The 23,827-nt window shown below is 48.8% G+C and overlaps 1 protein-coding gene across 3 annotated transcripts in view; it reads right to left on the bottom strand.

The window, feature by feature from the left end:
- Window positions 1-23,827, bottom strand: part of EPG5 (ectopic P-granules 5 autophagy tethering factor) — a 78,937-nt gene that overhangs the window by 48,100 nt on the left and 7,010 nt on the right. For all 3 annotated transcript variants that reach the window (XM_077936510.1, XM_077936511.1, XM_077936512.1), the window contains exons 3-18: window positions 21,684-21,930; window positions 19,758-19,894; window positions 19,047-19,154; window positions 18,004-18,077; window positions 16,558-16,666; window positions 15,883-15,997; window positions 14,902-15,052; window positions 12,696-12,851; window positions 11,555-11,712; window positions 9,583-9,737; window positions 8,700-8,840; window positions 6,595-6,759; window positions 5,156-5,275; window positions 3,527-3,786; window positions 2,220-2,360; window positions 633-777 (exon numbers count right to left, since the gene is read on the bottom strand). In XM_077936510.1, the coding sequence (XP_077792636.1) occupies window positions 633-777; window positions 2,220-2,360; window positions 3,527-3,786; window positions 5,156-5,275; window positions 6,595-6,759; window positions 8,700-8,840; window positions 9,583-9,737; window positions 11,555-11,712; window positions 12,696-12,851; window positions 14,902-15,052; window positions 15,883-15,997; window positions 16,558-16,666; window positions 18,004-18,077; window positions 19,047-19,154; window positions 19,758-19,894; window positions 21,684-21,930 (2,382 nt within the window). The remainder of the gene's footprint in view (window positions 1-632; window positions 778-2,219; window positions 2,361-3,526; window positions 3,787-5,155; window positions 5,276-6,594; window positions 6,760-8,699; window positions 8,841-9,582; window positions 9,738-11,554; window positions 11,713-12,695; window positions 12,852-14,901; window positions 15,053-15,882; window positions 15,998-16,557; window positions 16,667-18,003; window positions 18,078-19,046; window positions 19,155-19,757; window positions 19,895-21,683; window positions 21,931-23,827) is intronic.

Here is a 23,827-nt window from a genome sequence, read left to right as displayed (position 1 = left end):
TGAGGAGCAGACACCAGATGTATCCACTCTGGCTCCGGAGGTGATGGAGGACCCATTGCCTGCAGGTGCGCCTCTCCCAGCCCTGTCAGGGGAAGGTGAGTCTCCCCCTGGGTCCAGTAACCCTCCAGCCTCTCCTGAGCTGCAGAGGCTCAGAGCAGAGAGGCGGAGGGAACTAAGTTCTATCAGGAGGAGGGCTCGCCTTAAGGCCAGGAGAGGCGGGTCACCTGTGGGCCGGGACCGCCCCTGGCCTCAGAGGAGATAAAGGCCAGTCAGTCCAGTCCCAGGTTGCGGGAGCTGGTTGGAAACCTGTTTCTGCCAGCAGCCAGACCTGTTCTTCCGGAGTTCCTGACCACGCCCGGCTTCTTGCTTTGGACCCCGCTTCGCCCTTGGTGGACAGTCTGCAGACCCTCGACCCAGGACCGGACTCTGACCACGCCTCTCTAACCTACCCCCACCCCCCGGGTCCAGCACAGTGGGGAAGCGAACCCGGTTCACCAGATTACGAGTCCACCGCTCTTAACCACTACACCACACTGGCTCTCAAAGCAAAGGGATGGATGGTTTGGTCCCTTGGTTCCCTTCCAGCCTTAAAAGGGTCCACGGTCGAAGCAGACATGCTTCTAGCTCCTGACCTGAATCATGCAGTTGAGCAGCTTGATGTTTTCACCGTAACTCGTCCCAGTTAAGTGCTGAGCGACTTTCTGCGTCACTTGCTGGGTCATCCCTTGGGGGACGCCACTGTCCAGCTGAAGGAATTGATAGAGGCAAGACAGAAACCTGGGTGGTCCGGGGACAGAATAAAGAACAAGTTGCCAATTTAGTTGCCAGGTCAAAAAGGTACAGTTGCCCCACTACCATTGTTACAAACTGGGATACGAAAGCTAGGAGCCATATGGCTGCTGGGATCTGGATGGTGGGTACCAAAACAGAATGTCCAGTCGCCATTTTTTGTACATAGACTGGGATTTCTTTTTTAAAGACAGATAGCAGTAAAAAAAAAGTTCTTTCTTTTTTTTTTTTTGCTGCCAGGTGATTCAGGGGGCAGCAAAAGGTGATAGGAATATTTGCTTCTGCACATGACTGTGGCATGATGGGAAGCTTTGCTTCTAAGCTTTGCTTCTGCACATGATGCTACACAAACTGTTCTAATACTAAGACATTCCCTCATCATCCCAGAATGTTCAGTTCATATTGAGTTCATGAAAACATTACACTCTGACCTGTTCTTAATGCATAGTTGACCACATCTATCGGAATGTAATTTTTTTAAGCTTTGCTATATCAATCACTAGTTATAATTTAATTAGGAGGTTTTCATGCCTGTCTAGTTCTGTGCTTCCTTTCCCAGCCTTTAATCTATTGGTGATTAATGCCTATATGTAACCTTTGCTTTGTACCTGTGTTAACCAATCAGCAACAAGTGCACCTTTGCTTTGTACTTGTGTTAACCAATCAGCAACAAGCACACGTGTGGCAATGTTGTAATATGCAATAAAAGAGACTCCCCGAGACTTGCTCGGGAGATGCCTCCCAGATGACACCTGCTACTCGTCTGTCGCTTATTTCAACCCAACAAAAAGGCATGTATTTTGCTACCGCGCTACCCCGCAAAACAGCCGATTTGCCCGGCAGCGCAGCAGCAACAGCAAAAAACAAAGGCATGTCTTTTGCTGCTGCGCTACCCTGCAGGCCTCCTGAATCACCCACAGACAGGTGGATATGCTAGGCACCAAAGTGGTACCTGGACATAACAATCCTGTTACAAAAGACCGGTCGCCAGTTGCAAAATGCCCAGCTAATTTCAAACGCTGTGCGCTACATATACCAGGCATAGGCAAACTCGGCCCTCCAGATGTTTTGGGACTATAGTTCCCATCATCCCTGACCACTGGTCCTGTTAGCTAGGGATCCTGGGAGTTGTAGGCCAAAAACATCTGGAGGGCCAGGTTTGCCTATGCCTGACATATACCAACTCTCAGAAAGGGCCCTCTGGCTGAGCTGCAAAAACCAGCCTGCCCTGTTTAATAAATAATAATAATATTTGTACCCTGTCCATCTGACTGGGTTGCCCCAACCACTCTGGGTGGCTTCTAGCATATTCAAAAACACAATAAAACATTAAACATTAAAAACTTTCCTATACAGGGCTGCCTTGAGATGCAATAACAGCAGAATTTTGAAAGGATGGATACAAGCAAGGCAGGCAGTCTTGGGCTTACTGTTCGTTCTTCAGCAGGTAATACTGGCACGGGTAGAACAACGCTAAGACTTTATCCAGCACGTGAACCACTGTTCTCAGATGCCGCGACTGCACCAAAACGGCCAGGAGTGGGATCCCCTCAGCACAGAACTTCTCGACGCTATCGAAGGATAAGAGGAAAATGTATGTTAGTCATCGGACAAAATGATAGCAGTAACAACAGGCAGAAGGGTGATCTGCTCCCAAGCCTGCCGGCTTCCAGGAAGCTGACACAAATTCTTCTGAGGGGATTCCTGCCTCAAAGCTATTATGGGGGGGCAGACAGGAAGATGCATTGGGCACCTCCCTCCCCCCACCCCCATGATATTATGTGCTGTAAATCTATCTTTGCTCTAATTCTCTTGGAGACTTTCGCATGACAAGCGACTACAGCCGTACTCTGGATCCCGAATGCCTTGGCTCCCAAACAGATTGGCTCCCGAACGATCGAAACCCGGAAGCTATTGTTCCGGCTCTCGAACGATTTTCAGAAGCTGAACATCCAGTGCGGCTTCTGTGGCTTCCGATTGGTTGCAGGACACTCCTGCAGCCAATCAGAAGCCACGCTTTGGTTTTCGAATAGTTCCGGGAATCAAACGGGCTCCCGGAACGCATTCTGTTCGAAAACCAAGGTACCACTGCACAGTCATACCTCGGGTTACGAACGCTGCGGGTTGCAGACTACACCGAACCCGGAAGTACCGGAATGGGTTACTTCCGGGCTTCGGAGCTCGTGCATGCGCAAAAACACAAAATGGCATCGCACGCATGCGCAGAAGCACCGAATCACGTCACACGCATGCGCAGACACGGAACTGCAGGTTGCGAACTTGCCTCCCACACGGATCACGTGTGCAACCCGAGGTATGGCTGTGGTAAGTTTAATAAATAAACAAATAAGCAAGGGGAAGGGCCATTGCTCAGCGGCAGAGAACCTGATTTGCCTGAAGAAGATGCCAAGTTCCATTCCATTATTTATTATTTATACCCCGCCCTAAAACCTAGGAGAGCCATTGTCAGTCAGTTATACAGACCAATGGTCTGGCTCTGTATAAGACAGCTTCCTATGTTCCTGTGATGCAAGGTTTGGGGCAGGTCAGCATGGGGGGGGGTTGGGGGGGGGAGGCAACAGTTTCCCCACCACCCCTGAGCCATGATTGCACTACCAGTCCTCTGCTTTCTGCTTGACTGTGAACGAGCTGCAGGCCTGGGGCAGGGGATGCATGTAAACCCAGAAATCCACTGCCGAGGACACAGAGGGCAAGGCACAGTTCTCCCGGCACTCACCTATGCCCCACCGTCGTCATGGCCAACGCCAGGTAGCAGCCAATGGGGAGGCCCGACCGGACGGCCTTCAACAGTGGGTGATACGTAGGAGATTCCGCCAGCTCAAGAGCCGCAGAGGAGACGGGAGCAGGAGGCCAGCCCTGCTGCATGCCGTAGTCGTTGGCGTGCAGTTTCAGCCTCAAAACCAGCCCCCAGGCCCACTGGTTGAAGGAGGTTTCAGGTGTCTCTCCATAACGGACAACGCTGGCCAGGTAGGAGACCTAGACCATGATAAATAATAATAATAAATTTTATTTATACCCCGCCCTCCCCAGCCAAGACCGGGCTCAGGGCAGCTAACACCAGGTAAAAACAATTGATTAAAATACAACTTAGAAACAAGATTATGTACGACGTTAAAATGCAGCCTCATTTCAGTAGAAACTCAAATCAAAAACTTTTGGTGGGATGAAAATGTCAAATCTTCACCAAGGCCAACTATCCAGACTGGTCCTACGTGGGCCAGAAAAAAGCCAGGGAAGTCCCCAAATAGGAGTTCCATCACAGGAGGAGAAAGGGAAAAGGAAAGAGAGGAAGGGGATCAAGTTGATTTCAAGCCAAAGGCCAGGCGGAACAACTCTGTCTTACAGGCCCTGCAGAAAGAAATCAGATCCTGCAGGGCCCTGGTCTCATGAGACAGAGCGTTCCACCAGGCCGGAGCCAGGGCTGAAAAGGCCCTGGCTCTGGTTGAGGCTAATCTGACCTCCTTAGGGACCTCTAGGGTGTTGCTATTTATGGACCTTAAGGTCCTCCATGGGGCAGATCGGGAGAGGCGGTCCCGTAAGAGAGACGGGACTTCCGGTTTGTCTACACAGCATCTTCGAGCAGTACAATGTTACTTAGCGATGCTTTAACCTGAAGATTGATGGACTCCAACTCCCATCAGCACACCAGCACCGCTGATGGTCAGGAATGATGGGAACTGTAGTCCAGCAAAAATCTGCATTGGCCACAGGCTTCACCTACATTTACGGGAGGGACCGAGGCAACAATTGCACAACCTTCCATCCAACAGAAGCGCAGGGCAGTTTTTAAGCAACAGTTTACGGGAACCCAGCTCGTCGCTGCCTCCCCCAAAGCTAACAGGATTGTATAAAGAAGTATTATTCTATGATGAACACACAAGAAGGATTTGACACTGTGAGCAATAGAAGGGATTAAAGATTACGGCAGTTTTGTTAAGGTTCAAGAGATAGAAGGCAGGGTGCAGCAGGGGGTGAGAAATGGAAACACCATGGAAAAGCAGGTGAGAAGTTGGGGGAAAGTTTTTATTATGTACAGTGGTACCTCGGGTTACAGACGCTTCAGGTTACGCATTTTCAGGTTGCGCACCGCGCTGAACCCAGAAGCACCGGAAGGGGTTACTTCCGGGTTTTGGCGCTCACACATGCACAGAAGCACTAAAGAGCACTTTGCGCATGCGCAGACGCGGCGCTGAGGGTTGCGAATGTGCCTCCCGCACGGATCACATTCACAACCTGAGGTTCCACTGTATTGAAATGTATGTGTGAATTTTGGAAAACTTAATAAAAAAAACTTCAGAGCAAAAAAGCCAAGCTAACAAGAAGCATTCAAGGAAGAAGGACGTACCTGCTTGATGCTTTCAGAAATGAGCCCGCTGTACGGTTTCTGAGAGAGGTACTTCTGGTAAGCTTCTAAGACCATGAGCGCCACTTCAGCGTGGACCGCTGGGTCGAGATGAAGGCCGCCCTGACGATGAATGGCATTTAAGACACGGGCCTTAAATGTACAACCCTCCCATCACATCACAGTAAACCGTGGTCCCTGGGGCAGGTATGTTTGAACAAGGGACTGCGGTCTGTCTCAGTCCCAATGAACTGAGGGTTGTTCTTGGCTTCCTGACAGAGTTCCTTGAGGAGTAACAGCCCCTGGCCTGTTTCTTCTCTGCACTAGCAGGGAGAAGGCAAAACAACCCAGAAGGCAGCATGCTGGCAAATAAACAGTGGTGGCTTGCAGAGGCATGCCTCTGTATTTTAACATTTTGTTGGAAGCCGCCCAGAATGGCTGGGGAAGCCCAGCCAGATGGGCGGGGTATAAATAATAAATTATTATTATTATGTCGGTTTTCAGAGGCCAAGGGTAAAAAAATTCCATTTACCCAAGCCTTTGGGCTGCTCATTTGCAATGTGGATAAAAACTAGCCTTTTGCAGAGAGGTAAAATTTGCATTTGTTGCTCCGCCCATTTCCGCTCTGTCCCCGCCCATCCACTGGCCTCACAAAATTTCCCATAAGAGAATGGAGCCCTCATGTAGAAAAAAGGGCTCTATGAAATCTGCACAAACCTTCCTCTGGACTGAAACCAGGTTTTATAATAATACTAAGAAGTAGTAGTAGTAGTAGTTATTATTTATACCCTGCCCATCTGGCTGGGTCCCCCCAGCCACTCTGGGCGGCTTCCGACAAAACACTAAACTAGTAAACATTAAAAGCTTCCCTAAACAGGGCTGCCTTTAGATGTCTTCTAAAAGTTTGGTAGTTATTTTTCTCTTTGACATGTGGTGGGAGGGAGTTCCACAAGGTGGGTGCCACTACCAAGAAGGCCCTCTGCCTGGTTCCCTGTAACCTCACTTCTCGCAGTGAGGGAACCGCCAGAAGGCCCTCGGCGCTGGACCTCAGTGTCCGGGCAGAACGATGGAGGTGGAGATGCTCCTTCAGGTATACTGGACCAAGGCCATTTAAGGCTTTAAAGGTCAGCACCAACACTTTGAATTGTGCTCAGAAACGTACTGGGAGCCAGTGTAGGTCTTTCAAGGCCGGTGTTTCAAGACCAGTGTTTTACTTTGCAATCAGCTGATGCATTCATTACGACATAGCAAAAGCCCGTTTAAAGGAGCTTTTCAGTCCTGCACAGGTGTGTGTGGGGCGGCGGCTGTCTTCAAAAATGGAGCCTGCCACCTGCAGTTCCCGCCCCCCACCCCAAAGTACTGGTATTAAAAATAACTGGAAATTTTAATGCATTGTTCGATTCACTGATTAAAAAGCTGCAGCCTTCTTTCTCCACACGCACCTGCTCACCGAGTCCCCAGTTCAGTCCTTCCAGGATAATGCAGGCGAGTTTGTTCTCCACTTCAGTGAGGCTGTGATTCAGAAGCCAGTCGCGGATCAGGGCTACCTCGGAGGAAGACGGCTTCCAGAGGTGCATGGGCAGCTCTTTAAATAAATAAAGAGAAACCTAAGAAGAAAAAGGTGACAGATATGCCGATGAAGATGCTGGAGTAGAGCGACAACCGGGAAAAGATAAGACATAACATTTTACAAGAAAAGGAAGAAACACCACGGACAGAATAATTGCCACACACAGGAAGAATAAGGATATAGCTTGAGTGCCTCACTTGTAGTTTTGTAAAGCATTTAATGTGCCAACACGAATACAAGTTATTAATATTGCAGTTGTTGTATAAGGGATTATTATGATGACTGGAATGTAATAGAAATTAATAAGATTTTGGAATGCAGAAATAAAAAAAAGCATAAAACCATCCATTCTAGCATGGGGGGGGGCACCTAAATTACATAATTCGGCATTTGAACGATTGGTATTAGTAATTGTATTATAAATTGGTATTTTTTTAAAGAGGCTGCTAAAGGTAAAGGTAAAGGGGACCCCTGACCATTAGGTCCAGTCGTGACCGCCTCTGGGGCTGCGGTGCTCATCTCACTTTATTGGCCAAGGGAGCCGGTGTACAGCTTCCGGGTCATGTGGCCAGCATGACTAAGCCGCTTCTGGCGAACCAGAGCAGCGCACGGAAACGCCGTTTACCTTCCCGCCAGAGTGGTACCTATTTATGTACTTGCACTTTGTGCTTTCGAACTGCTAGGTTGGCTGGAGCAGGGACCGAGCAACGGGAGCTCACCCCCTCGTAGGGATTCAAACCGCCAACCTTCTGATCGGCAAGTCCGCATCCATGAGGCTGTTACTGGAATGTAATTGAAAACTAATAAAAATGTTATAATAAAAAGACCATCTCAAAGGTCCAGGGAAGTCTTTTTCAACACTGCTGGGAGTGAGTAACCTTGCAAAAATATAGGCTCATAAAGCAACAGAATGGAAATCTTGGACCCATTTACACAAGCCTCTGTTGGCATCCATCTATCTCAAGAGACAATGGAGTGTACCTCCGGGGGTGAAGTCAAACTGCTGTGACTCTTATTAGCAGTATGGGCTCTATGGCCCTTGGGTCCTCCAAGCTCCTATCTCCAGCAAGCCTGTGCATGTTCTGTGATTCATAACATGCTTCTAGTCCCTACTGTTTAAATTAATTATTTATTTATTATTTATTTATTTATTTATTTATTTATACCCCGCCCTTCCTGGTTCAAAAACTGGGCTCAGGGCGGCTAACAACAAATTTAAAACACTTAATTATAAAAGCAGCCTAAAATACAGTATGAAAACATGAATAACAATAAAATTCAAAAATCAAAAATCAATTAGATAATCCCCAGGGCTAGCTGGCTGAAATTGGTCCTACTTGGGCCAGCGAGGAGGCCAGGGGAGAATTAGCTGTGGGGTCTCAGAGCGGGTGATCTTCATAAAAGGGGAGGGGGAGGGAAAGGAAGGGAAATAAAAGATCAGGCTGAATTCAAATTAAAGGCCAGGCAGAATAGCTCTGTCTTACAGGCCCGACGGAAGGAGGTTAAATCCTGAAGGGCCCTAGTCTCATGGGACAGAGCATTCCACCAGGTCGGAGCCATCACTGAAAAGGCCCTGACCCTGGTGGATAGTCTTACTTCCTTAGGGCCTGGAACCTCTAAACTATGGTTATTCATGGACCTTAAGGTCCTCTGCGGAGCATACCAGGAGAAGCGGTCCTGTCGATATGAGGGCCCAAACCACAAAGGGCTTTACCCAGGTAAGAGCTGCAAGGTGTGCATTTGGGAGGTGGCAGGCGGTGAAATATCAGGGTATGGGTGAATGAGGATTCCATCATTCAGAAGGTGAAGCCGAAGGTCCTTGCCGTTCCTCTTCCGAACCAGAATAAACACAAAACAACAGGGCTGGAGTACAATTCTGGCGGGAGCATTTTAAGTCGTGGTCTGCACATGGCCAAAGGACATTCTCCATCAACTGTGCCCAGCAGAGGCTGCAGCACAGCATGGCGTGGTTCTTACCATGCCAACCTTTTCAATGGTCTCTTTGACTCGATCCAGAAGAACAGAGATCATGCTGGTGTGGACAGCGGTGATGGCGCCCAGGAGCTCCCGGCCGACCTTTGAGAAAGTCTCTCTGGTGGAAAGGCTGACGTAAGACACCTGGAGAAATACAGCGGGTTTTATTTCATTTTTAGCCGGCCGCTGAGGCTTTCCCTGGTAAAACGCCATTTCTCTCTTTTTAAAAACATAACTTTTACTGAATGATTTTATGTTACAAAAAACATTACAATCATACTACCACAAAATACAATTGAGAAATAAAAATTACATACATCAATATTTTGTTTATTTGTTATTTACCGTCTTATTTCCTCCCAAACATTCCATTCCATACCACACACACACAGGGAAAAAAGAAGAAAAGAAAAAATTAATAATGATAATAATTAAAATAAATATTCTTTCCCCTTTTATCTTAAAAAATCTTTTCTTCAATTTTGACTTCCTGTCAAGTCCCTTCGCGTGTGTTTTATCTTACAATTGAATGTACCCAAAACAATGAACCTTTCTATATAAATTTTCCAAACATAATAAATCCTTAACTGTTATCCACCTCCTTTTACTTCCTTTGTCACTCGAATGCTAGCACGGAGTCAAAACGCCATTTCTCAGCAAACAGCCTTGCTCAACTTCCGACAGACGACTGGCTGGCTGGGACCAGGAAAAGGAGGCCGACACACAGCCATCTCTTAGCAAGTTCGGAGCAGAGGCAAGATTCGAACCCGGGGCTGCTTGCTTCGCAGCTCCGCCTCGCAGCTGCAGTGCGGAAGCCACTCCCGGGTCGGAGCTTTCCGCCCAACACCGCAGCTCCCTCTCACCTATCGAACTGCTCCTGGCTCACCTCATAGATTTCCAGCACGATGACTCTGACAAAGTCTTGGTCAGCATCCTCGCGTTTCGCCTGAGCCATCTGGGCAAACGTCGTCAGCAGGCAGATCTCCTCGGAGCCGTTCATCGACTGGAGATACTTTTCGAAATTCTCCAGGTGGGCTGGGTCTGCCGGTGGCAAAAGAGGGGGCTGGTTTTATTTCAAGGGCAAAGATCGGAGGTCCTCCTTTCATGGGCGTGTCATTCCACTCTGCGTCACAGCGGTGAGCTACAGATATTGTCTGACTGCAACACCCACTGCCCCTGAGAAATAGAGTCTGCTATCTGGGGCAGAGGGGAGCTTGAGTCCAGCATCATATGGAGGATGAGGATAATGACTAATAACAATAATAGTAGTAATAATAATAATAATAATAATAATAATAATAATAATAATTTATTTATACCCCGGCCATCTGGCTGGGTTTCCCAGCCATTTTGGGCGGCTTCCAGCAAAATATTAAAACACAATAATTCATCAAATATTAAAAGCTTCCCTAAATAGGGCCACCTTCTGTTGTCTTTTAAAAACAAAATAGTTATTTATTAAAATAAAGGTAAAGGTACCCCTGCCTGTTCGGGCCAGTCTTGCCAGACTCTAGGGTTGTGCGCTCATCTCACTCTATAGGCCAGGAGCCAGCGCTGTCCGCAGACACTTCCGGGTCACGTGGCCAGCGCGACAAAGCTGCATCTGGTGAGCCAGCGCAGCACACGGAACGCCATTTACCTTCCCGCTGGTAAGCGGTCCCTATTTATCTACTTGCACCCGGAGGTGCTTTCAAACTGCTAGGTTGGCAGGCGCTGGGACCAAATGACGGGAGCGCACCCCGCCACAGGGATTCGAACCGCCAACCATGCGATTGGCAAGTCCTAGGCGCTGAGGTTTTACCCACAGCGCCACCTGTGTCCCATATTTATTAAAATAGATTATTACTATTATTACTATTATTATTTTTTACTAATAATTTATAATTTAATTAAAATAGATTATTTTAATTAATTAAAATAGTTAATAATTTATTAAAATAGTTAATAATTTATTAAAATAGATTATTACCATTATTATTTTATTTATACTCTGCCCATCTGGCTGGGTTTCTCCAGCCACTCTGGGCAGCTTACAGCACATAAAAAATAGTTAGACATAAAAAAACTTCCTAACACAGCTTTCAGATGTTTTCTAAAAGTCAGATAGTTGTTTATTTCCAAATTGGCTACTGCTGCTGTGTTCTAAATAGATAAGGGGCCTGAACGGCTGCCCAGCATGACCAAGTCTGCACACAGCAGCTAGCATGGGGTGGAGGCGGGCAGATCTCTTCCTAGCGGCAAAGAATTGGGAGTGGAAACACACAAACAGCTGTAAAAAAAAGAAAAAGAAAAGCCATCTGCCTATGTGGTGTAGTGGTTAAGAGCTGTAGACTCGTAATCTGGTGAACTGGGTTCGCTTCCCCGCTCCTCCACATGCAGCTGCTGGGTGACCTTGGGCTCGTCACACTTCTCTGAAGTCTCTCAGCCTCACTCACCTCACAGAGTGTTTGTTGTGGGGGAGGAAGGGAAAGGAGAATGTTAGCCGCTTTGAGACTCCTTAGGGTAGTGATAAAGCGGGATATCAAATCCAAACTCTTCTTCTAAGCCCAGCCATTTGTCCCCAAAGCAGATCTACCCACCAGCCTTCAGAAGGTTACACAGAAGGGAATGTGGATCTCAGGTCAAAAAAGATTCCCCAACATTGCACCACCACCATCACAAGAAGATGGCCAAAGGGCTGCATCCCAGTGATGGATTCAGAAGGAATCGGCGCTTGCCTGCGTGACCACTTGCTTGGTCCGGGGACACCAGCCCTGACGCTTACACCAAAGGCAGATGAGCATCCAAATATACCTGGCTGAAATTCCACATTCAAACACCCAAAGAAAGAAAGGGAGAAGGGGGCGTTGAGACGCTACCATTGAGTTGGCGTTTGCAGTCAGCCAGCTGCACCGCGGCGCACAGCTTCTCCAGGTTCTCGCTTTCTGCGCAGTGCATGATGGAGAACAGTTTCCAGAGCATGTTGCAGGACAGAGTCCCATACGGCATCTCGGACATAAAGAGCCAGACCCCTAGCCTGTTGGGAAAGGGAAGAACAAACGGAAATGTTTCGGGTACAGGAATAATAATAATTTATTATTTATACCCCACCCATCTTGCCAGGCTTCCCCAGCCACTCTGGGCGGCTTCCAACAAAATATTAAAATACAATAATTCATCAAATATTAAAAGCTTCCCTAAACAGGGCTGCCTTCAGATGTCTTCTAAAAGTCATATAGTTGTTTATCTGTTTGACATCTGAAGGGAGGGCGTTCCACAGGGCAGGCGCCACTACCGAGAAGGCCCTCTGCCTGGTTCCCTGTAACTTCGCTTCTCGCAGTAAGGGAACCGCAAGAAGGCCCTCGGAGCTGGACCTCAGTGGCTGGGCTGAACGATGGGGGTGGAGACGCTCCTTTAGGTATACTGGGCCGAGGCCGTTTAGGGCTTTAAAGGTCAGCACCAACACTTTGAATTGTGCTCGGAAATGTCAGTGTACAACCTGTATTGTCAGTGAGTGTACAATTGTCGGAAACGTACTGGGAGCCAATGTAGGTCTTTCAGGACTGGTGTTATGTGGTCTTGGCGGCTACTCCCAGCCACCAGTCTGGCTGCCGCATTCTGGATTAGTTGTAGTTTCCGGGTCACCTTCAAAGGTAGCCCCACGTAGAGCGCATTGCAGTAGTCCAAGCGGGAGATAACCAGAGCATGCACCACTCTGGCAAGACAGTGCACGGGCAGCTACCATTGCTGCAAAGGCAGAGAGGATTCTCAATTGGTCCAGCCACTCACTTTGTCAGCTTCGGCACATCTCTCCTGCAAACGCATATCACCCTAACCCTGGCAATTTACATGCTAAAAAGCTCTGATAAAAGCCATTTCCCTCCACGGTTTGAGGATTTGAGTTCTGGCCTTCTATCGGGTCCCACCTGACTTCACAGCTCTCTTCTAGACGCAGCCTAGACTTCCCCAACTGCCACAAATGCCACCCCCCCGCCCCCGGCACAGCCCCTCGGTTCCTACCTTTTCGCTTTCAGAACTTGGAGGACAGCCCGCAGGAAGAGCTCATCGAATTCCACCTGCAGTTTCTCAACAGAGTAAGGGTGCATCTCATAGCCATAGCCTTTGGCCTGGCTGGCATACTGGGCCCAGTGGTCACTCACATAGCAAAGCGTCATCCTAACAGCAGGAGGCGAGGGGGGGGAACGGGGAGGGGGAACAGGACAATGCGGAAAATCTGAATGTCTACAAATCATTTAAGAACATAAGCAGTGTCAGCTTCGCCTTTGAGCCGGTGCCAACGACTGGGCTCAACCTCTTCTGCCCTGACTGGGCCAGGCAAGATGAAAGCACTTCCAGAGACCTTCTACTGCAGGAGAGCAGGTCTAAGTGCATTGGACCCACAACTTTGAGCAGTGAGCACCAAAGTCAGCAGAGTATGAATTACACGAACGAAAGCTCTGAAGCATAACTTCTTTATCCTCTTACAGCTAAAGGTAAAGATAAAGGGACCCCTGACCATTAGGTCCAGTCGTGGCCGACTCTGGGGTTGCGGTGCTCATCTCGCTTTATTGGCCGAGGGAGCCGGCGTACAGCTTCCGGGTCATGTGGCCAGCATGACTAAGCCGCTTCTGGTGAACCAGAGCAGCGCACGGAAACACCATTTACCTTCCCGCCGGAGTGGTACCTATTTATCTACTTGCACTGGCATGCTTTCGAACTGCTAGGTTGGCAGGAGCTGGGACCGAGCAACAGGAGCTCACCCCATTGTGGGGATTCGAACCGCCGACCTTCTGATCGGCAAGCCCTAGGCTCTGTGGTTTAACCCACAGTGCCACCCATGTCCCCTTACAGCTACTGCATGTACCCCATGTCTCTTACAGCTACTGCAAATTAAAATAAACTAAAGACTAAAGGAGGCTTCTGGACTGCATGAGTGTTACAGTTTCTTACGCAGTCATCTTATCTCTACACAGATAACACTCAGACTCATTCAGAGTCGGGCAGGAGTGGAAGAAGCGATGAGCAGATTCCGCCCCCTCCTTTCTGAAAACACCATGAGATCCTTGCAATGGGAGGGGTGAAAATATCCACAAGAAGAGCCTTGCAGCTGGATCAGCCATTGTAGTCCAGCCTCCTGCTCTCATGGTGGCCAACCACTGTGGACTCTCCTTCCTTGGAGGTTCTTAAGCAGAGGTTGGATGGCCATCCCTCTTGGATGCTTTAGCTGAGATCCCTGAAATGCACAGGATGGCCCTTCGGGGTCCCTTTCAACTCCACAGTTTTCTGATTCTGTGATCTGTAAATGATTAGGATGATGCAACAGCTGCTGAACCACACATACCAAAGGCCCCTTTGGAAAGATGCAAAGAACCACAAGAAGCTGTTGCATGGCCCTCAGACTCCTTCTGACTCTACAATTCTAAGATGTTTTGATTCTAAAAAATGTAAAGAACCCCTGGATGGTTAAGTCCAGTCAAAGGTGGCTATGGGGTTGTGGCGCTCATCTCACTTTCAGACCAAGGGAGCCGCCGTTTGTCCACAGAGAGCTTTCTGGGTCATGTGGCCAGCAGGACTAAACTGCTTCTGGTGCAACGGAACACCGTGATGGAAACCAGAGAGCACGGAAACGCCGTTTACCTTCCCGCCACAGTGATACTATTTATCTACTAGCACTGGTGTGCTTTTGAACTGCTAGGTTGGCAGGAACTGGGGCAGAGCAACGGGAGCTCACCCCATCGCGGGGATTCGAAACGCCAACCTTCCGATCGGCAAGAACAAGAGGCTCAGTGGTTCAGACCAGAGTGCCACCCATGTGGACCTGTGCCCAGAAAGCATGGGGCAAAAGGAGAATGTAGATGAGTCTTGGTGCTGCCCTTGTAAGACAGCAGAGAGAAGGATTGGGACGAAGCCAGAATCAGTTGACTCTGCCTGTTGCTGTCTCTGACACCACCTGTACACCCAGCCCCACAGCACAACAGGAAAGTTCCCTTGCACACAGGTGCTCACCTGACACCTGCTGCTGCACACAAAGATCTATACATCAGGGCGCTAATCTAACGCTGGCAGAAGAACAAGATCACTCAGGTGTTTCCTTTGGAGCAAAGCGGCAATTACAAACTGGGATGGGATGACGAGGCGAGCTGGACAAACAGCGACCTCCACAATCCCACGTTGGCCAAGAAGGGGCCTCTGCTGCTGCCCGAGGCTACCAAGCGATGCTCCTTACCTGATGAGGTGGCCAATTCGTTTCACAAACTGCCTATAGCGGGCTCTGTTGAAGGTTTCCAGTCCCACGGCAAGAAGTTCCACTAAAGAGTTTGCAAACGCAAAGACCTTCATCATCTCTTGAGGCGTTGTTTTCTCAGGAACGTAGATGCCTTCGCGACAGATAAAACAGATCAGGATTGGCAAAGGTGGCGAAGGGGAGAATTAGCGTGTTATTAATAAGTCCTGTTGAAACTGGAATATAGTTTAGACTACGACAAGTGTGCTGTCATATATATTCCAGCATTTCTTATTTTTCCATTTCATTTCACTTTCAATTTGTACACCGCCTTTCTACATTACCACACACAAGGCAGTTTACAGCGGCGAAATATACAGCACACCTTATAATAACCTGATCCAATACAAAAATTCATGATAAAACATAACTTTAAAACGGAACGACCTACATCAAATAAAGTAATATCCAATAATCTATTGGAATATAATAGTACACAGTAAAATTAACTCTCAAAACATCAGCAAAAACATCAGCTAAACTGAAATTCACTCTTAACAATTGCAATAAATAATTACTGAACTACGATCAATAAAAATAACTGCAAGTCAAAATATGATACATGCAAAACCGTGTAAAGGGATCAAATTGAGAAACGAAGACACACCACTTATAAAATTATTTATTATCTAGAAAATTAATCTTAACCTCCGTCTTAGTTATGGGAGCCAGTCCAACTGAACTAGGCTCACTCCTGTTCCCAACCTACTAAATAGGAACATAGGAAATTGCCTTGCGCAGAGTTCGAGTGTTGATTCCTCTAACTTAGTCTACACTGACTGCCAGCGGCTCCTTCGGGGTTTTATACAGCCATCTTTCTCCCCAGGCCTACGTGGAGATGCTGGGGATTGCGGCCTTTCCATATATACCAGCTACTTCAGTTTCTATACTGCCCGATGCACATCCCTTGGGGACTTCGCTCACCTTTAGAATCAAACCCAAGGATGTGCTGGAAGAGTTCGTGAAATGGAAACTGGGACAGAAGCGCGATCAAGTCGTCTTCCAGGAGGAGGACCCAGCTAGTCTCAGAATCTTCGTCCTAGGACAAAAGACAACAGCGCATCCAAAGGCTGCATTTCCCGCTGTCCCAGAAGTGCACAGTGCCATCTCTCTTTATTTTTTTTAAATTAAATTTTATTAACATATAAAACACATAAAAGGTAAAGGGACCCCTGACCATTAGGTCCAGTTGTGGCCGACTCTGGGGTTGCGGCGCTCATCTCGCTTTATTGGCCGAGGGAGCCAGCATACAGCTTCCGGGTCATGTGGCCAGCATGACTAAGCCACTTCTGGAGAACCAGAGCAGCGCACGGAAACGCCGTTTACCTTCCCGCCAGAGTGGTACCTATTTATCTACTTGCACTTTGACATGCTTTCGAACTGCTAGGTTGGCAGGAGCAGGGACCGAGCAATGGGAGCTCACCCCGTCGCAGGGATTCGAACCGCCGACCTTCTGATCGGCAAGTCCTAGGCTCTGTGGTTTAACCCACAGCGCCACCCACGTCCCTTAATTCCTTAAAGATAGCTCACTCTTTATTCACTTTTTGTACCATATCTCCTCTTATCCTCCCTGTTAGTGCCATCCCTCTTTAAAGGTACCTCTTCTCCTCCTTCATCCACCAGAGTCCAGTTCCCAGATTCCTGCCCAGATGAGGAAGACGCCTTCCGTTCGCTCGGTTTCATGTGGCACATGAACTCCGCACGATTTCTGCGAATCGCAAAACGCAGCAGGCCGTGAAAATTGGGTCACAGAGACTAAGAGAGGGGGAGGAGGCTCCGTCCTTGCTGGCTAGTGTTCGGGGGGGGCAAGGGAGAGGGGAGAGCAAAGTCAGCAGCTCTCAACTGCCTCGGCAGCCCCCTCCTGCAGCTGACCCAACTGCAAACAAATAAACTGAGTCACAGGGAATGGGCTTTCCTTGCGCTTGATCCAGAATCAGCGCTTAGGGCAGAATTCTGCAGCGCAATGGCTGGCAGGAGTGAGGCCTTGTCAGCATACAGCACCTGTGCTCAGAAATCTGCACTGGCTGATTTGCTACTGGACCAGGTTCAAGAGTTACTATTAGAATGTAGTACTACTAGTTACTACAGTGGTACCTCGGGTTAAGTACTTAATTCGTTCCGGAGGTCCGTTCTTAAACTGAAACTGTTCTTGACCTGAAGCACCACTTTAGCTAATGGGGCCTCCTGCTGCTGCCGCGCCGCCAGAGCACGATTTCTGTTCTCATCCTGAAGCAAAGTTCTTAACCTGAAGCACTATTTCTGGGTTAGCGGAGTCTGTCACCTGAAGCGGCTGTAACCTGAGGTACCACTGTACTAGAATGTATTTCAGTTAATTGATTGTGATTTTACATAAACGGTGCTATTTTTACTGTTGTTAGCCCCTCTGAGCTTGGCTTTGGCTGGGGAGGACAGGATTTAAATAAATAAAAATTATTATTATTACAGTGGTACCTCTGGTAAGGAACTTAATTCGTTCCGGAGGTCCGTTCTTAACCTGAAACTGTTCTTAACCTGAGGTACCACTTTAGCTAATGGGGCTTCCCGCTGCCACCGCGCCGCCACCACCACACAATTTCTGTTCTCATCCTGAGGTAAAGTTCTTAACCCGAGGTACTACCTCTGGATTAGCAAAGTCTGTAACCTGAAGCGTTTGTAACCCGAAGCATTTGTAACCCGAGGTACCACTGTATTAGTATACAAAACCCTTAACAGTTTCCAAAAGGCCAGAAAATACATTTTATGTATGTGACAACAGCTGCATGGATGTTACTAGCCCAAGGATGGAAAGAAGAAATTTAAAGCAGCTGTGTAGATGACACAGAATTTACAGTTTGTGGAGAATATTCTCCAGAGAATATTCTCACCTCACATCGCTAGTCCTGTATATATCCAGTTTGACATTTTGTGGGTAGCTATGAGGTTACCTGCACAGGGGGGAAATAACTTTTTTTGCTTGGTTTTGAAGCACATCTTCCCTGCACAGGGCTAAGCAGAATAACACCCCTAGCACCACGGAGAGGAAGAGCGGCTCTTTTGTATACTTACTTGGCAGGAGACATAAGCAAAGCAAGGGACTGCATGAAGTGAAAGAGCCCCGAGGGGTTATCCAGAACCCGAATCTGAAAGCAAACAAGAAATTGAATGAGGGAGTTAAAAAAAATAAATAAAAGGTGCTACTCAAACCCGGGTGTCTGGGTAATCAAGATCGAAATGCACCCGATACGTCCAATTTATGGAGATACAGGTGGGGAAAAACAGTTTCCACAAGCGTTGAGGTGAGATGCTCAAAGGCAGATAAACACAAAACGAGCTCTGAGAGCAGATTAGAATATGCAGGAAAAGATGTTGGTGCAGCCCATCCCAGACTGTGCCATTTCAGACCTCAGATAGAGAGAATTATACTTTTAATGCTCCCTAAGATAAAATACACCTGCCTGTGAAAACAAGCATGTCAAGGGGCAAGGGAAGGCTAAACTGCTTTTCCCTTTTTTTAAAAAAGGCTAGCCTTTGCACATTCAAATTTCAAAGATGCTGCATTATCATTACATTACTCTTCATCCGAGGATCACCCCCCCCCCCCGAACAATGTGTAATGGTGTGGCCCTAGAACGACTACATTTGTCCTCCTGCCCACCCCCCCCACCCCCTTTAAAAGGTTTCACTAATCTAAAAAACTGTAACTCATTTGCGGTTTGGCACCCCAGTTTGGGGCATTCTTGTGGGGCAAGACCAGGGGTCAGCAAACTTTTTCAGCAGGGGGCTGGTCCACTGCCCCTCAGACCTTGTGGGGGGCCATACTATATTTTTTTGGGGGGGGGGATGAACGAACTCCTGTGCCCCACAAATAACCCAGAGATGCATTTTAAATAAAAGGACACATTATACACATGTAAAAACATGCTGATTCCCAGATCGTCCGTGTGCTGGATTTAGAAGGCGATTGGGCCGGATCCGGCCCCCGGGCCTTAGTTTGCCGACCCATGGGCAAGACCCCCCACACCTGCCTCCTAAAGTGCAACTGCCCAAGAGACAGCGAGATCTGGGTCCCCAGCACATCCCCGTAAGAAGCAAAGATTAAACATCCGCACCTGAATGAAAGGAACAGCCCACTTGCTAACGCCGGCCGGGCAGCGGAGGATGTGGTTTAAGAGGAAAATGTGGTCCCCTGGACAACCAACCTTTTGCAAGACAGACACCTGGAGAGACAGGAGACAATTTCAAAGGCAGTTAAGGGAGGGAAGGACTGCAAAGCCACAGTTACGACGGATCTCTTAAAATAGAAGCATACTGAAAGGCACGGTCCCTCTTCAAAGCTCCCCGTTCCAGACCCTCTTCTCCTTGCATTGCTATTCTTGACTTCCTTTTGCTAGGTCAGTTGGGGAATAGGACGCAGGTGGCGCTGTGGGTTAAACCACAGAACCTAGGGCTTGCCGATCAGAAGGTCAGCGGTTCGAATCCCTGCAATGGGGTGAGCTCCCGTTGCTCGGTCCCTGCTCCTGCCAACCTAGCAGTTTGAAAGCACATCAAAGTGCAAATAGATAAATAGGTACCACTCCAGCGGGAAGGTAAACGGCGTTTCTGTGTGCTGCTCTGGTTCGCCAGAAGCAGCTTAGTCATGCTGGACACATGACCCGGAAGCTGTACACCGGCTCCTTCGGCCAATAAAGCGAGATGAGCGCCGCAACCCCAGAGACCTAATGGACCTAATGGTCAGGGGTCCCTTTACCTTTACCTTATAGATATAAAAGGATTGCCCTAGCACCAGATTTAGGGTAGATCTGACTCCCTCTGTTTCTCACCAGCCTCTGCAGCCAGGAGAGCACGTCGCTCTCAAACTGAGGATCCTCAACGACCCTGCGCATGAAACTGAAGAGGACGCTGATGCATTCCTTCAAGGGACCCACGTCCGAAGAAACATTTTCAGCCTGTTTAAGAACTGCAAATGAGGAGAGAAGAAAAAGGATTAAGTGACCTCACAGTTGGAGTGAAATAATGCAGAGTACACTGGTACCTCGGGTTACAGATGCTTAAGATTACAGACACTTCAGGTTACAGGCTCCGCTAACCCAGAAATAATACCTCGGGTTAAGAACTTTGCTTCAGGATGAGAACAGAAATTGCACGACAGCGGGAGGCCCCATTGGCTAAAGTGGTACCTCAGGTTAAGAACAGTTTCAGGTTAAGAACGGACCTCCAGAACAAATTAAGTTCTTAACCCGAGGTACCACTGTACTGGGCCTCTGCTAGGAAGCCTGCACTGGGTTCGAAACCTTGCCTAGCCATGAGGAGGCCTGCACCAAGTTGCCGCCTCTTACTGATGGCCTGATTTCATTTATATTCCAGCTTTTCTCCACAAAGTTCAAGGTGGTCCACATGGTTTCCCCCCTCCACGTTTAATCCCCACCAGAACCCTATGAGGTCAGTGAGGGTAAGGCTTGAGAGGGGAATAGCCACCCAGCGTGGCTGGGGCAGCCCAGCCAGATGGGTGGGGTACAAATAATTAAATTGTTTAAATTGTTACTGTGATGGCCTGGGAATCCGATTCAGAGGGTGAACCGGAGGAATCCCAGCCTGCACAAGAGTCCCCGCCTCCAGGGCTGGCTGAACTGGGGCAGGGCCTTGATTCTGAAGTGCCTGCACCTGTGCCGGATCCTCGGGAGCAGGCACCAGGTGAATCCACTCTGGCTCCAGAGGTGATTGAAGACACAGTGCCTACAGGTGAGTCTCCCCCTGGGTCCAGTAACCCTTCAGCCTCTCCTGAACTGCAGAGGCTTAGGGCAGAGAGGCGAAGGGAACTGGTTTCTCCCAGGAGGAGTGCTCGCCTTAAGGCCAGGAGAGGCGGGGCTCCTGGGGGCCAGGACCGCCCCTGGCCTCAGAGAAGATAAAGGCCAGTCAGCCCGGTCCCAGGTTCGGGAGCAACGTCGTTGAAGAGCTGTTTCGGCCAGCATCCAGTCCTGTTTCCCCCAGAGTTCCTGTCCTTGCCTGGCTCCTCGCTGTGGACCCCGCTTCGCCCGTGGAGGACTGTCTGCCGACCCTCGACTCAGGTCCTGGACCTCGCCCCACGGTAACCTCCCCCCGGGACCAGCACAGTTACAAGGTCACCCAGTGAGCTTCATGGCCAGGTGGGGATGTGAACCCTGGTCTCCTGGTCTGACTCTGGTGGTTGTAAAGGGGTGGGAATGGGATAACCATCACCCCACTGGGGTATTTGGGGGCAGATGCAATTTAATGACATAAATACAGTCACACCTTCCGGAATGGATTACGTTCGAGAACCAAGGTACGACTGCAGTCCCCCTCCTTGGCTGGAGTGAGCACGCAATTGCAGGGTTGTGCACGCACACACACAGATGCTCTCAGCACCCACACACCACTGCCCATGTGCCCAGAGCATGAGAAACTGCCAAACAGGACCCCCCCCCTCCGTTTCACAATGGGGTTCTACGTCAACACCCCAATACATTTGCCACAGCCCCTTCTCTCACGCACTGTGTGGATAGTGGGAGGGCAGGGAGAGCAAAAACCCATCGTGCATTGCCAGAATGTACAAGAAGTTAGTCTGAACCTCCCCGGAATCAAGTACGTCAAATGAGCATATGCGCTTCGCTTGCGTAATTTATGCAGGTTGCAGAACGGGAGCGGAATTCTGCCGCTTTCTGCACACGGCGTCCCTGATGCTCCCTGCCCATGGGGAGTTAATTGGAATATAACTTGGATACACGCACCTGGCGGCGGCTGCTGCTGAATGCCCACAGACCTCAGCGAGGAAGAGCTGCTGAGAAGCCTGTAGATGTAGGATTCCACCTGCAGGCGGGACAACACAGACGTGTACAAGTGCAAGGCCAGGGTCTGGTGCACATGCTCAGCCTGGGCTTCGAAGAGCCTCTTCAGGTCTCCCAAAGCGCCTTCGTTCATCTCGACCGTCTGGTAGCGATGGTGGCCGGACACTTTGCATTGATCAGCACAGACACCCTGCAAGGGAAGCAATGTTCAAAATGTGGAGTTAAGGCCGGCGGGGCGGGATCCTTTCAATAATTTTATTAAGTGACCTTGTTGCACAATTCGATCTCCTAACATGACTTTCTCAACGTATTGTGGCATTTTAGGTATCAGGGTTTTTATTATGATGATTGCAACTGTCGAGAGTGAATTTCTGTGCAATTATTTGTTGATATTCTGAGAGTTCATTTTGTTGTGCGCTATTATATCCTGATAGGTCATTAAATATTACTTTGATAGGTTAAGAACCCTAATTTTTTTTATTATTGATTTATTTGTACCGGATAAGTTTATTATTAAGATGTGCGGCTTTGTATATTTTGTGGTTTTCGCAGCTCGCGAACCACCCTGTGTATAATAATATAGAAGGGCGGAGTACTAATTAAAAGAAAGAAACAGAAAGCTCCAAAAACTCTATAGCTGAGTGTGGGCGCTCCTGAGCCGATCGAAGACATTCCTTAAAAGCGTGTGGTACAGCCCTCTCAGGTTGCTCATTCGGGAGCCCATGCCTGAAGCATTTCCGCAAGTCAAGAGGTGTTCCCTCAAAGATGAAAGCTATGGAAAAACTCTGGTCTAGGAGGCTAAGTAACAAGGCATGTTAAAAGGTAAAGGTAAAGGGACCCCTGACCATTAGGTCCAGTCGTGGCAGACTCTGGGGTTGCGGCGCTCATCTTGCTTTATTGGCCGAGGGAGCCGGCGTACAGCTTCCGGGTCATGTGGCCAGCATGACTAAGCCGCTTCTGGCAAACCAGAGCAGCGCACGGAAACGCCGTTTACCTTCCCGCCAGAGCGGTACCTATTTATCTACTTGCACTTTGACGTGCTTTCGAACTGCTAGGTTGGCAGGAGCAGGGACTGAGCAATGGGAGCTCACCCCGTCGCAGGGATTCGAACCGCCGACCTACTGATCGGCAAGTCCTAGGCTCTGTGGTTTAACCCACAGTGCCATCTGCGTCCCAACAAGGCATGTTAGGACTCACCATTTTGGGGGAGGGGAAATTCAAACAAGCAAATTCCCCCACACTACTAATACCTGCATTCTGAAATAAGTTAAAGGTAAAGGTACCCCTGCCCGTACGGGCCAGTCTTGACAGACTCTAGGGTTGTGCGCACTTATAATTTTAACAATCATAATTTATTTATATGCCACCCATCTGACTGGGTTGCCACAGCCACTCTGAGTGGCTTCCAGCAAATTAAACACATTTATTTAACTGTGTTTATATCCCGCCTTTCTCTCCAGGGAGCTCAAGGTGGTGCACACACAGTTCTGGCCCTCCTCATTTAACTAACTCCCAGAACAACAACCCTGTGAAGTTGGCTAGGCTGACAGGCAGCAACTGGCCCAGTCTGACACTCTAACCCAGTGTTTCCCAAACTTGGGACTCCAGCTTTTTGGGGGGAGTACAAATCCCATCATCCGTAGCTAGGAGAACGAGTGGTCAGGGATAATGGGAACCGTAGTCCAAAAACAGCTGGAGAGGCAAATTTGGGAAACACTGCTCTAAAAAGGTAAGAAAAGGTAAAGGACCCCTGGAAGGTTAAGTCCAGTCAAAAGCGACTATGGGGTTGCGGCGCTCATCTCACTTTCAGGCCGAGGGAACCGGCGTTTATCTGCAGAAAGCTTTTCTGGGTTATGTGGGCAGCATGACTAAACCACTTCTGGCACAACGGGACACCGTGACGGAAACCAGAGCGCAGGGAAATGCCGTTTACCTTCCCGCTGTAGCGGTACCTATTTATCTACTTGCACTGGTGTGCTTTCGAACTGATAGGTTGGCAGGAGCTGGGACAGAGCAACAGGAGTTCACTCCGTCGCAGGGATTCGAACCGCCGACCTTCTGATCGGCAAGCCCAAGAGGCTCAGTGG

The sequence above is a fragment of the Podarcis muralis genome, chromosome 11, assembly GCF_964188315.1.
Source record: "Podarcis muralis chromosome 11, rPodMur119.hap1.1, whole genome shotgun sequence".
Lineage (NCBI taxonomy): Eukaryota > Metazoa > Chordata > Lepidosauria > Squamata > Lacertidae > Podarcis > Podarcis muralis.
The sequence above is the reverse complement of the archived record's forward strand: the minus strand, read 5'-3'. Positions and strand labels throughout refer to the sequence as shown.